Source organism: Malania oleifera, chromosome 10 (assembly GCF_029873635.1).
Source record: "Malania oleifera isolate guangnan ecotype guangnan chromosome 10, ASM2987363v1, whole genome shotgun sequence".
NCBI lineage: Eukaryota > Viridiplantae > Streptophyta > Magnoliopsida > Santalales > Ximeniaceae > Malania > Malania oleifera.
This window is the reverse complement of record NC_080426.1, coordinates 62,269,982-62,283,684: the sequence shown is the minus strand read 5'-3', so window position 1 is coordinate 62,283,684 and position 13,703 is coordinate 62,269,982. Positions and strand designations below refer to the sequence as shown.

General features: G+C 35.2%; 1 protein-coding gene across 2 annotated transcripts; it reads left to right on the top strand.

Moving 5' to 3' along the window:
- The first annotated feature begins 10,854 nt into the window (after positions 1-10,854).
- LOC131166901 (pentatricopeptide repeat-containing protein At5g08510) lies at positions 10,855-13,463 on the top strand. Of its 2 annotated transcripts, XM_058125527.1 has the most exons (4): positions 10,855-10,962; positions 11,061-11,235; positions 11,393-12,652; positions 12,760-13,463. In XM_058125527.1, the coding sequence occupies exons 3-4, from the start codon at positions 11,726-11,728 to the stop codon at positions 13,363-13,365; spliced, it is 1,533 nt and encodes a 510-aa protein (XP_057981510.1). In that variant the 5' UTR covers positions 10,855-10,962; positions 11,061-11,235; positions 11,393-11,725; the 3' UTR covers positions 13,366-13,463. The 2 variants fall into 2 exon arrangements, with proteins under 2 accessions (XP_057981510.1, XP_057981511.1); XM_058125528.1 differs by lacking the exon at positions 10,855-10,962 and having other exon boundaries at positions 11,206-12,652.
- The last annotated feature ends 240 nt before the right edge of the window (positions 13,464-13,703 follow it).

The window sequence follows — 13,703 nt, the reverse complement described above, 5'->3', positions numbered from 1 at the left end:
ACCCATTAGTGGTTCTAAGTAAACTAATCTTTGCTATCAAGTTATGACATGTACAAATTCAAATGCAAAGATCAAGTAAACACTCAATAGGTTCGACATCATCAAAAAGGGAGAGATTGTTAGCCTTAGTGGTTACATAATCATATTTGATGTATTTTGATGATATCAACCTATTTTGTAGTTCTAAATTAACCTATATTTGCAGATCAAGTTAGTACAGGTAAAAGTGAAAAAGATATGAAGGTATTTGATCAAATGCAAAGATCAAGTGGAAATCCAAGTAGGAAAGATCAAAGTGGACACTCACTCGGAAGAACTCAAGCACATCCAATAAAGTCATAATTTAATAGGGAGTGTTTAAGGTACGAATTGATGTAACTCTTGTGGTATTGTTTCATGCAAGTTCATTGAGCAAAGAGTTGAGAAAATGCTTTGCATATTAGTTTATAAAGTATTTAGGATATCACCAAAACATAAGTTCTATATTGATGAGTTTTCAAAGAACAAAACAAAGATTTTTATATGAATATGCTATACTTACTATGCTTTCATAAAGGACAAGTTTTAAATAATCTTAGTGTTATAATCTTTTATAGACTTGGTCTCGTTTGGGTTAAAACCTCATTTATGCACCTAAATATCAAACTCATGAAGATATAGGGCAAATCGTCAACGGTTTGGCCCACGTGCATCAATGGTCTCAAGCATAGAGTTTAATGGAATTCGGCCTGAATGAAACCGTCCATGATTTGGGTGAAACCGTCCACGATTAGGGCGAAACCGTCGATGGTTTGAGGGGAAACCGTCAACAGTTTGGGGAATTCGTTGACAATTTGTGTCAGAATTCTGAACCCAACAACTATAAACTACTAGTTTTCAAAGTATTAAATTATTTTATAAAGCCAACGACTATAAAACGGTTAGTAGTTCAATTTGCCTATAAATACAAGGCCAAAGACTTGCTTAAATATTGATTTAGTAATTTACATATCATTTCCAAGCACACTACATTTTAGTCTATCATTCTTGTGCTCAATATCTTTCTTGCTCTTTAGTCTTGTTGTGATTCATTACTTTGAGAAAGTTGTCTGAGGTTTTTATTGTATCAAATATCAACTCATTCAAAGAGCATTGTATTTGTAAATCATATTCATCCTCTTGTTGTATAAGGGTTCTTGGTGAACCTAGTTCAACAGGTTCTTGGTGAACCAGATTTTAAAGGTTCTTGGTGAATCGAATTGTAAGGATAAGGTAACCTTGCTGAAAGGCTCTATGTGAGCATGAAGGGATTTGTTCCCGTGTGTAAAGGCTTCTTTTCCAATGAAGGAGATCGTGATAGTGGATTGAGAATCCTTGAGTTTGTCTCAAGGCATGGATGTAGGCAATGGGCTGAACCACGATGAAATTGTTTGTCAAACTTTTCTTTCTTACTCTTTAATTTACGTCTTGTGCATAATTTATATTTTATATATTGTGATATAATCATTTGTATCATGCAAACATTTTATATTTTATAGAGAAAAGCAAAAATACACAAAAGAGTCTATTTACCCCCCCCCCCCCCTTAGACTCCACTCTAGGGCCAACAGATCCTTTAATAAGAAAATTTTTCAACAAATTTTCTCCTACATTTCAGTTTGCAAAAATATTTTTTTCCCAAATTGTAGCTTCTTTCATTCAGTCAATTATTGTGATAAAGGAGATAGTGAAATTATACTATTAGGTGTGTGATATATTGATATATAATTATATATTAGTATGCAATAATTTTTTGTCCCATGTTTAATTGATGCATGTTATTCACTCTCTTGTGTTTTAGATGGTTGATCAAAAGAAGAAGCAAGCTAGTTGAATTGATCTCACATCTAGCAAATGTAAACAACTTGCCTCACTCCCTAAGGAAAAGGAGTACTTAGACTCTAATACTAAGGTTAATAAGCATGCCCCTGGTAACAATAGCAGTAGAAAAAGATCTATGGCATGGATCATTTTGATAAGGTAGGCCATTTTGAAGATGGTAGACCTAGGGATGTTTATAAATATTGTGGCAAGGAATGCCTTTGTGAGTCTAAGAACCATGCTACAAGCAACTTGTTGTCTAATTTAACCTCCCAATGTCCAAAATATCCTTATGGAAACAAGGTTAAAGGGCAATCAATCTTAGGTTTTTAGCCTAAAAAAAGAAGCACCTCATGGGGTTAATCTTGAACGAACAGTTTTTAGTGTTGTTGCATGCAGGAGAGCTTTGTCTGAAATGATCATTAAGGATGAGCTACCCATTAGATTTGTAGCAGGTTTTGGCTTTTGAAATTTTTGTGTTGCAACCTAAATGGAGAGTTATCCCATCTCACACCACAATTGTTAGAGATGTTGTGCGTCATAAGGTTATGTGTGTTTTAATTTGTATAATATTAATATTCCTATCACATATAACTTTCTGCACAGTTGGATATGCATGATATCATTCTAAACCATGATGTCAAATAAATCTTGCTCACATTTGACATTCTTTGTTGTGGCCACTTGTGTATTTTACTCTTAAAGATTTTTTGTTTTCTTTATACATTAGCTATGTTGTCCAGTGGGCGATTATTAGAATTTTGTGAACTTACATAATCTATTTTATAAAACCCACACTAAATAAATGTCGTACATTTTGAAAGCATGAAATTAATGAGCCTTAGGGCTAGTGATTACCATATTATGTTAATGGGCTTGAAGCACGAGTCCATGAGATTTTAATATGTGGGCCTTATTTGCACAGGGAGCCTGTGATGGGTAGGCTTCATGACAATGGTAGGAGGGGTCTTGCCCTCATATTAATTTAATATGGCTGCCCATCAAGTCACACATTAAGAGAAACGAAGATGGTAGTAAGCTATCTTCATACATTAGAGAATTCTTCATATCTGAACAATGGAATTCAGTGCGAGGTACCCATCTTGAAATTGATTTATGCTTTACGTTCATATGCTTTGTGATTGATTGGGAAAATTATTATTGTTATTTTGAAAATTATTTCATCAAGGATCACCTGAAACGCCATCTGGTCCTTTGTTCTCTAGGCTCTTTTGGAAAGATTTAGGAGATAAAAAACATACTTATTCACTTTAAAATTACTCCAGGATCAGGGAGCAAAGTCCAACAAGTTTGCAAGCATCGAACCCAGTGCGTAATCCAAAAAACAAAAAAGTAGACCTAGCAAAACGAATGAACATTCGTCACTTAAATCGACTCATAACGGAATGCTGTTTCCGTCGAGGGCGATGCAAAAAACACGGTCGATGAGATAAATCAGCCTCACGGCCCTTTCAGCTCGAGATTCTCCAGGATGATCAGACATTGGGATTCTACTAAACGAGACTCGACGGCAATTTAATGTTCATTCACTGGGAGGCAAATGGCCTAGCTCATGCTCCCGCAGCTCGGGCGCCCTCTGCGCATATCAAGGAGGAGACCTCGTTCTTGGGTTCGCAGTTCCCGTTTCCAGTTCAGAAGGCCTTCAATGCCGATCTGAGATCAAGTAACTCTCCTTCCCCACCTTTTTTGAAAACTCAGAGAGGATGCTCGCCAAGGGAACTCAATCTCAAGACCTCCTCGATGGAGTCTGGAGACAAATCGCCATATCAAAGTTGAAGATCAACTTTCATGGTTGATAGTTAGGCGAACTATCTCAACCTAAGAAATGATATTTAATGTCGATTTGGTATATTAGTACTTTGAAATTGACAGTTGGACAAGCATTGGATTAGCCATAATTTATATGACTATGAATCCACGTTTCTAATTCTTTAGGAACACCAAGAACCCGTTTAATTTTGAAAAGCATTTTTTGTTTTCTATTTTTAAAATTTTCAAATAATTACAAAATTTTTAATTTTCTTAAAATTAATATAAAAAAATAAAAATAAAGAGTTTGTTAAAGTATGTAAACTAATTTTTTATTTTAATAATCATAAAAAGGATAACTTGTTTTCCAATTTTTCAAATTTTATGTAAGGTAATATTTGGAGTTATAGACTTTGAGGTTTAGGATTTGAGTAAATTTAGAAGAAATTCTATACATAATTCGAAAAACTAAAGTTCAAGATGTGAATCTCATACTCTCATATGTAAAATTTAAATAAATAATAATAATAATAATAATAATAATAATAATAATAATAATAATAATATGTTTTTCAACTTTTCTATATAAATTTGAAAAATTAGAAAATAAAGTACTATTTTTGTAATTATTTAAGAAACTAAAAATAAAATTATTTTCACAGACAAAAAGTGACAAAACTGTTTATAATTCATTAACTTTTTTAGGCAAAAGATATTAACCTCCTTTGAAGTTTTAAAAATTTTAGACACCTCCTCTAGATTTGTCAAAAAGAAATAAACTTCCCTTTGTATTTTGTAAAAACACAAGTTTTCTCAATGAAGGTTTGTGTTTTTTTGGTAAACTTCAAGAAATGTCTATAATATTTTTGAAATTTTATGGGAGTTTAATGAATTTTTTGAAACCTCAAGGTTGACCTAGAAAAGCAAACCAAGTTAAATAATCGGTGACGAATTAGGCGGATTATCAGATGAAAATATTACAATTCATATCCAACTCATTGAAGTTACGGATTTATGGTAATTCGGATCAAATAATCCATGGCGGATACCGAATAATCCATCATTCTCATCCCTAATATAATTATTTTTACCATCCAATGAACAATTTATTTTGTAACATAATAACTGAAGTTATTTTAAAATTTGATAATTGTTAAAATTTAATAAATAATCACAAAATTATAGTTTTTTTTTTATTGTTTAGAACATGAATTTAGAGGCTTCTTTGTTTTTTTTTTAATCACAAGAATTGAGTATTTTGGCTTGAGTTTGAATGTGGCATGGGGCAAACCCAAAGGTGTATACACAAGCACAAGAGTTGAGAGTGTGGGACTAGGTCTTGACTAATAGAGCTTATGCTAGTTGAATTGATGTCATACATTAATTGTTAGCAGATAGACAGATATCTATCGTATGAAATCCTAAATTCGCCAAACAACTCATTTTTTAAAGGCAAATAAAAAAAATTTAAATCATGTTCGACTCATTTAATATGCAGATCAATTATGAGTCAATTTAAATGGGTCGAATTCGGTTTGGATTTTTTGCTACAAAAAATCGAACAACTTTTGTGAATCATCCTTTGACTGCGACCACCTGAAAAGAACCAAATGTGAATGGTTTGGAGCACCTGAGGTGTAATGCTTAAGTTAGAGACTTGTGGGAGGCTTTGAATTACAACAATAGAAACAAGTAAATGAGAATGAGATGCTTACCTCCTCTTAGAATCCCCTTCAATTTTAGAGTGGTGGAGGTTGACTCTCTTTCAATTCGACATTGATGAGCGTATCATTGTGCTTATAGGGGTTATAAAAATTTAAAGGCATTTATGTAGGGGTTTTAATTGTGGGTTTATATTTGTTTCCCTATATGAGTAAGCATATTGATTTTAGCATGTCACTTACAAATAGGTGTTAATGATGGTTCCGTAACTGTTTCCCTTCATTATTGGGTATATTAATTTTGGGTGTATGAGTTGTCCCCACCCTAGTCTCAAAATTTTGAAACAGACTTATAAAGTTCGAGGGCTTCAAAGTTTGCTAGCTTATCTGAGCACCCCCCCCCCCTTTTTGTGTACGACTTAATTTGAGTCGTATGCCTGCATGTTCGGCTTAATCAGAGCCGATTGCGTTAACGTTTGGCTCAACCCGAGTAGAATTTCCCTTTTTTTTTTTGGCTCAGTGCGTGTAATTTTATCCAATCTAAGCTAGATTCATATTTATACAGCTCAATCCAAGACAAATTCACCTCTACTCGGCTTAATTCGAGTCGTATTCATCACTACTTGGCCAAATCCGAGCTAGTTGTATCCCTATTCGGCTTAATTCAAGCTGGATTCATTTTTATGCGACTCAATTCGAGCCAGATTCATTTTTATTTGGCTCAATTTGAGCCAATTTCGATATAGGATGATTCAATTGGCTCAATCTAAGATGTATGCATACGTATTTGGCTCTATCCAAGCCAGATTCATCTTTATTCGACTTAATCCAAGCCAAATTTGATATAGGATGATTCAATTAGTTGGGCAATTTCTTGTAAGCAGTGCTCACTCTTTGCTGCCTTATGAGCCATGCTCATCAACTAGACGTGTTTCCTAGGCCTCATAAGTTGTACTCATCAGTTGGGTTATTTCTGATTATATGAGCCATTTTTTGAATATCGCGTTGTTGGAATTTGTGTATTCCCAAGAGGGGGTGAATTGAAATTTTAAAACTTTCTTCCTAAGTATAACTAATCCAACAACAAGATACCACAACCTAGGGTCTATCTAGAACAAATCTTAATTACCCAACAAGAATTTGACTGAGCAGATAATCAAGGCAAGTACAGCAGGCTCAGTTAATCCCAATAATTCACAATATTTAAATCATGCACACATTCAAAATAAATTAAATATAAGCAATTATGTGTAGGAAATTAAAGTGCAAGAATTTAAGAGTAGACACAAGATATGTTATCGAGGTTTGGTCAATACTGCCTACGTCCCCGTCTTAGCTCACAAGTACAAGGATTCCACTACGACTCACTTAACGGGTGGAGTGGCACCTAATACAACCAGGTCAAATTAAAACAGGGTTGACCTCAATCTTTACAATCAATCCTTCTGGGCTGGATTAACGCCCCCTCAGGCCACGCCTGAAATACAACCAATTCAAAATACAAAGTGTGTACAAAATGAGTGCTTCTCCAACAAGCAGATTTGTACCAATATAATCAATACACTACAAGATTATAGGATATGATAAGCTCAATGTAGATTAAATAACTACTCTCAACATAATTCAAGTATAGCAATCAGAATGTGAGAGTATATGTGTTAGGATCTTTGAATCAAGATAACAATATCAAACACAAGGTGCAGTATCAAAAATCTTAAACACATAAGCAAATATCTCAAAAATGTTTTTCTTAAAAATCAAGCACAAGAGATATTGAAATTAGTTTGTAAAAAATATTTCACAAACAAACACAGTACGAGCTTTTGCGTTTTGCAACAAAAATGCGAGACTCACAAGCTTTAGAGAGTTTTCTCGAAGATGACTTATGAATGAAATCACAAGGGAAAACTCAAAGCTTATTCTCAATAAAATCAATCTCAATCAAATACAAACAATGAGAGTGTAAGCTTATAGTATGATCTCTAAAACACTCTTACTAAATAATTTTCAACAAGGAGGATGAGTAAGAATGGAAGTAATGAGTTTGTATGTGAAAAATGGGTATTTGAAAATTCAAAAAATATATTGCTAATGATGTTTGCTAATCAAACAAAATGAGGGAGTATATATAGACACTCCAAAAAATATAATCGTTCGGGACTCATATAGTATTTTTGAAAAGTTTACGGTTAATAAAAAATAAACCTTGTTTTACCTTGGTAAAAATTGGGCAACCCGAGAGTTTTCGGTCGACCATATTTTAGGTTCGGTCGACCATATCACTAAGTTCGGTCGACCGTGACATTTTTGAACTGAAGTTTTGGTCGACCGTCTTAAGGTGATTTTGAACCCTCTAAGGTTCGGTCAACCAAGGCGTGTTCGGTTAACCAAATTGTGAGGTTCAGTCGATCAAATTGTTAGGAATCACCCACGTGTCAATTCGGTCGATCGTGCAGTGCAAGTTCATTTCAAAATGGTCAACTGAATAGTCAACAAGTTGACTCTGTTAGTTTCAGTCGACCGAAGCTTCTATGTAGGTTCGGGTTCTGTCGACCGAACACACTTAAAAGTGTGCATTTAAGTCCTGATTTTCATTTGAAGTCACCTATGTTCACATAATTATAACTTTTAAGTTATAGGAGACTTTTCATGTAATGTTTAGGGACCTAAAGTCAATCTATGGTCTTTGAGCTTATCTGTCATATTATGCATGCAATGCATTAATTATTACAGACCATGGCTTAAATAGATATTATAGACCCAAATTGAATGAAATATAAATTACAACAAATAAATATGCTAGGTCTTCATTTTCTTCAAGTCACCACTTGCTTTCATATAACTTTACAAATATGATTCTGCACACAAACTCGGTAAACATTAAATACCAAAGTATTTATCATAATCAAAACGGGATATGACCCATAAGGTCAACAATCTCCCCCTCTTGATGATGACAAATATTTTATGTAAAAGTGGGTACAACCAAGAAAGGCTTCCCCTGAAACTATGCATAAAGGAAATGTAGAGTTCAAGCATTTTCCCAATTACCCAATTTTTCCCTACTTCTCCCCCTTTTGGCATAAGCAAAAGGGTTAAGGTATAAAGATATAAGTTTTGAAAGTAACCTTAGATATAAGCTTATAAGCATGCAGTGGATAATAGTCATTCAAATACAAGATATAGTTTTGGGAAAATTTTAAAAATTTCGGCAGCATGCCGTTTGAAAGTGGAGCATTTCCCAAAAATATATATATATATATATATATATATATATATATGTATATCGAGGACGTGATTGAGTTCAACAAATAGTTTACAATAATTACAGCAATCAACTCAAACAGTCCAGTAGGAATCAAAGCAATTTATATAATAAGCATTACTTTCATCATCCAAAACATAGTATAGTCATGCAATGCAATATGGACAACAAAAGTGATCTCATAAAGTATGGATTATATTTATAAGTGGTGTGAGAAAATTATTTATCATGTCAGAGTCGTAGATTTCAAGTTAAGTAGCTCTCCCTCAGTTTATGCACTCAATCATATTTCTAGGTGGCATCCCTACTGTGCATTAGACCTAATTCACGTTAATCTAAATATAACCATCCTCTTGAAGTGGTTTAGTGAAAATGTCGACTCATTGTACATTAGTGCAAACAAACTCAAGAGTTACATCCCCCTTTCAATTAGAAGGCTAGTTTAGATGGAAGATTTAGAACCCACAAGCAACAAAGTTTTTGACATCAAGTCCTGCAAGGTGTTCAGACGACACTAGAACAGTCCACACTAAATATAATCATGAAGCCAATAATTGTGATATTCTAGGAGCGCAAACAAACCTTTGGACTCAAAAACAAAATGATAAAGCATGTAAGTCCATAGTGTTCAATTTTTTCAAAAAAAAAATATATGCGGCTTTTAGAAAAAAATTGGGCAACATTTCATTTAAAAGTAGAACATTTTCCATAAGGACCTGCTTTCAAACCTGATTATATCATATAGGTCAATACTAGTTTGCCACTATCGGAAAGTATCCTTATGATATGATCATTATATGTAGCAGGATACAGAGCAGTGAATGAATGAAATTTTACTATATACCATCGTGTAGTGGTAAAGAGTTCCTATAGGGGGAAATGAGTGAACCAAGATCAGATGATTCATATTTTTAGACTCAAAAGGAAATTTTGATTTAACTATGAAACATGAATCCCTTAGGGGATGCCTCTATTATTGATTACAAGAAGAATGTCTTTAAATAAGCACCAGGAGAATAGGAATTTATGATAATCAGTGCTTAAGTCTAGAGAGATGGCTAAAATTTTTAGCGGGCTTTTAGGAGAAGAAAAATGAGTTTAGGGATATGATATATAGAACATGATAAATTCCCTAAAACTCAATTTTGTGCAATGGACAAATTGTGCTTAACTCAAAATATTTATATTTAAGCGTTAGTTAAACATTTAGAATTAATTACCTAGCAGATATGCTTTGTCCATTGGGAAGTGGAGTTTACTTTAACTAGCTATAGCCGACATATTTTTATGTTTTACCCCATTATTATGATATATATGAATTAAATTCAGATTGGATAAAACACTTAAATTTTTTGTATTGGCTTGCTTCTCTATGGTTCTTAGTATAGTAGTAGTAGTGAGTGCATATACTAAGATTTGACATTTGAACCCCAAACCACTTCCCAAGCCTATAGTCATCACTAACCCCTATAGCTAATCCTAAATGCTAAGGAATAATTGTGTGATCATGTAATTTCTATTTGAGTAAATTTTTCTTTGAATTTCAAGGGGTTTACTTTCTTAACAACTCATATCATTTTTTCTGTCTTTGATTCTCGATAGGTTAGGAGTCGGTGATTCTTTGACTTTCCATATTCGTTTGGGTTTCACACCTTTTCTTTTAAACGGGCAATCAAATTTTATGTGCCCCTTCTTTTTACACAAGACACATGTGGTATGAGTATATGGACCGGAGAAGGTACTAGCATAATGTTTAGATTCGTGTCTGTAATTTCTTCGGACGATCTATTAAGCTTACGCAGCCTATACTTTATTCCAAGTACCATTCGACTCAAGGTTCCTAGCGGCTCAGAATCAGCCCTCCAACCAAGTCCAGACAAGTCTGCTTGTATGCTAACCACTTTGAGACTAGGCTTAGGTTGCCCTTCCATCCTTTCATTTCTAATGTTCTGCGATTTTACAATTTATCGCCTAGTCAGCTGGCCCCTAATTTCATACCTTACTCTGATGTGCTTTGCAACTCTTCTCATCCGCAGGGGCCACCAACCTATGGTCAAGCTATTTCGATCTTATCACCCAATGAGAAAGCATTTTGTTGAAAAGGAGGTGTTTTATTTTAACTGCCTCCTAGAATTTAAGCTCTTCACCCCTAGAGCTTCCTCCATACATCAATGGAAGTCTAGGTTCTTTTTCGCGTTTGGGAAGTTGAACTTTCATAGGCCTCACACCTGGTTAACCCCTCTTGATGGTGATATCTCCTATCCTATCCTTCCTTTTGTTTTCTCTGTTCATTTTGCCCTGCATCTAATTCTACAGCCTTTGCAGCCCAACAACGTCACTTGCTCATCCAATATGGAGCAAGCCATCATTGAAGAGTTTTGTCTCGGAGCTCGTCAAGGAATCGTCCTTTGTACTGAGCTGCTCAAGGTGCAAAATCTCGTGTGCTACAAATTTAGTCTTCATAGTCTGAATTTACCGCTTTATAATATGTGTGTATATGCTTTTAATATGTCTTTCTTTTACAGACATGGATTAGACTGATTTTGAGCAGATGATAACCAAGAAGAAGAAGGGAAAAGGCAATAGCAAAAGGAAGACTTCATTACGGATAGGTGTTAATGCTGGTTCCGTAACCGTTTCCCTTCATTATTTGGTATATTAATTTTGAGTGTATCATGATCCATTTGTTAGATATACGAGGTACTTTGTCTTTTTTTCCCGAAAGAGAATTCATATACTTTTTTTTCATAATTTGTTTCTATTTTTCGTATTCGTTCATATAATTGTTTATTACATTGTAATTCTATCTCACTCTATATCCAATTACATTTAATTTTTCTCTCTCTCGGCTCCGCAGTTGGCACCAAAATGAAGCAATCTAAGAGGAATGTAACAAAAATGGTAAGCTTGCTTTGCACTCGTATTCGCCGGCCAGTCGGCACATTAGTTGTCTTCGCCGAAGAAGTGATGAACTCTGCATTCCCATTCTCGAATAAAGAAGCTCCTCGCAACGTTAAATGAGGCCGAAGCTTGGGATTGACATGGTTTACGTTTGGAATGCTCCCTGTATATAAACCATTTTTAAAAAAATAAAAATAAAAATCCCAAACCAGGGTCTATGAAACTTGTTTCTATATTCTGCAATATTCAATATCAGCAGTAGTAAGGCGATGCACAGAGTAGAGCTCTTATGAACCGACTGAAGCAAATCCATGCCTACACTCTCAGAAATGGCATAGACCACACCAAAGTCCTCATCGTCGATCTCCTACAAATACCAAACATCACTTATGCCCACACCCTGTTCGACCTTATTCCCAGACCAAGTGTCTTCCTCTACAATAAGCTCATTCAAGCGTATTCATTTCACGGTCCTCATCATCATTGCATCTTTCTATACACCCACATGTGCCTTCAAGGCTGCTCTCCCAACCAACACACCTTTACCTTCCTCTTCGCCGCTTGTGCTTCCCTTTCCGTTCCTCCCCAAGGCCGAATGCTCCATGCCTGTTTTGTTAAATCAGGTTTCAAATTCGATGCGTTTGCCTCAACTGCTTTAATTGACATGTATGCTAAACTGGGTTTGTTAGCTTCAGCGCGTCAGCTGTTTGAGGAAGTGACGGTTAAGGATGTACCAACCTGGAATTCGATTATTGCTGGTTATGCAAGGTCTGGCAACCTAAAGGAAGCATTAGAATTGTTTAGGATGATGCCTTCGAGGAATGTGATTTCATGGACAGCTGTGATATCTGGATATTCGCAGAGCGGGCAATATGTAAATGCATTAGAGATGTTTCTGAGGATGGAGAAGGAGAAAGATGTGTCCCCAAATGAAGTTACCATAGCTAGTGTTCTTCCAGCATGCGCAAACCTTGGGGCATTGGAGATTGGGCAGAAAATTGAAGCATATGCAAGGGAAAGGGGGTACTTGAACAACATGTTTGTAAGTAATGCATTATTGGAAATGTATGCAAGGTGTGGTAGAATTGATACTGCAAGGCGGGTATTTGATGAGATTGGCAGCAAGAGAAATTTGTGCACCTGGAATTCAATGATTATGGGCTTGGCTGTCCATGGAAGATGCAAGGAAGCCCTTGACCTTTTCCATGAAATGCTAGTAAGCAGTCTCTTTGCTTCATTTCATTTCCCCGTGTTGGTAATTACTGTAAATTGAATTTACTAGTTTCCCAATAACATGTTTGTATTTGTTGGTGGTACTATCAGAGAGAAGGAACTGCACTAGATGATGTCACATTCGTGGGAGTTCTCTTGGCATGCATTCATGGAGGCTTGGTGACTAAAGGTCGGGAGCTTTTTGAATCAATGGAGAGAAACTTCTGCGTCACTCCCAAATTAGAACATTATGGATGCATGGTTGATCTCTTAGGCCGTGCAGGAGAATTGAGCGATGCTTATGCTCTCATTCAGAATATGCCAATGAAACCAGATTCTGTAGTTTGGGGGGCTCTTTTGGGGGCTTGCAGTTTCTATGGTCGTGTGGAGCTGGCCGAAATAGCAGCCAAATCCCTCTTTGAGCTTGAGCCATGGAATCCAGGAAACTACGTAATTCTTTCTAACATATATGCATCGGCAGGGCAATGGGATGGAGTTGCAAAGCTTAGGAAGCTGATGAATGGAAGTCAAATTATCAAGGCAGCAGGATATAGTTTCATTGAAGATAGAGGAGAAATCCACGAGTTCATTGTGGAGGATAGATCTCATCCAAGGTCCAACGACATATATGCAGTATTAGATGAAATTTCAACTAAGATGAAGCTGAATGGAAAGGCAGCTGATTTTGATTCTCTAATTCAATATTCATGTGAATAATGAAGCAAAGTAGATTTTTTGTTTTTATTGAGTTAATGCTGTAAGTTTTCCTTTTCTCTTAAATTTTTTCTATAAAATGCAACAGGCAAGTTTGGGCATTTTTTATTTTATTTTTATTGTTTTTGGTGTTAACTAGTAAATCTTATCCAACTAATAATACTTGCAGTTAAAAACAAAATTGAGGATAAATTTGGGCGTTGAAGCACCCAAAGAAGGTAGGACAGTCATCCCCTAGCTTCAAAGAGCAGAATTTGCTAATTACTGGAATAAATTATTATGATCAGTAAACAAAGAAAACAAAACAAAACAAAATAATAACTAGTCAAAGTAGCCATTGT

Bases quoted from the DNA above. Each gene is read 5' to 3' on its own strand.
- LOC131166901 (XM_058125527.1), top strand. From the start codon at position 11,726: ATGAACCGACTGAAGCAAATCCATGCCTACACTCTCAGAAATGGCATA. The intron at 12,653-12,759 runs GTAAGCAGTCTC...TGGTACTATCAG, and splicing joins ACCTTTTCCATGAAATGCTA to AGAGAAGGAACTGCACTAGA.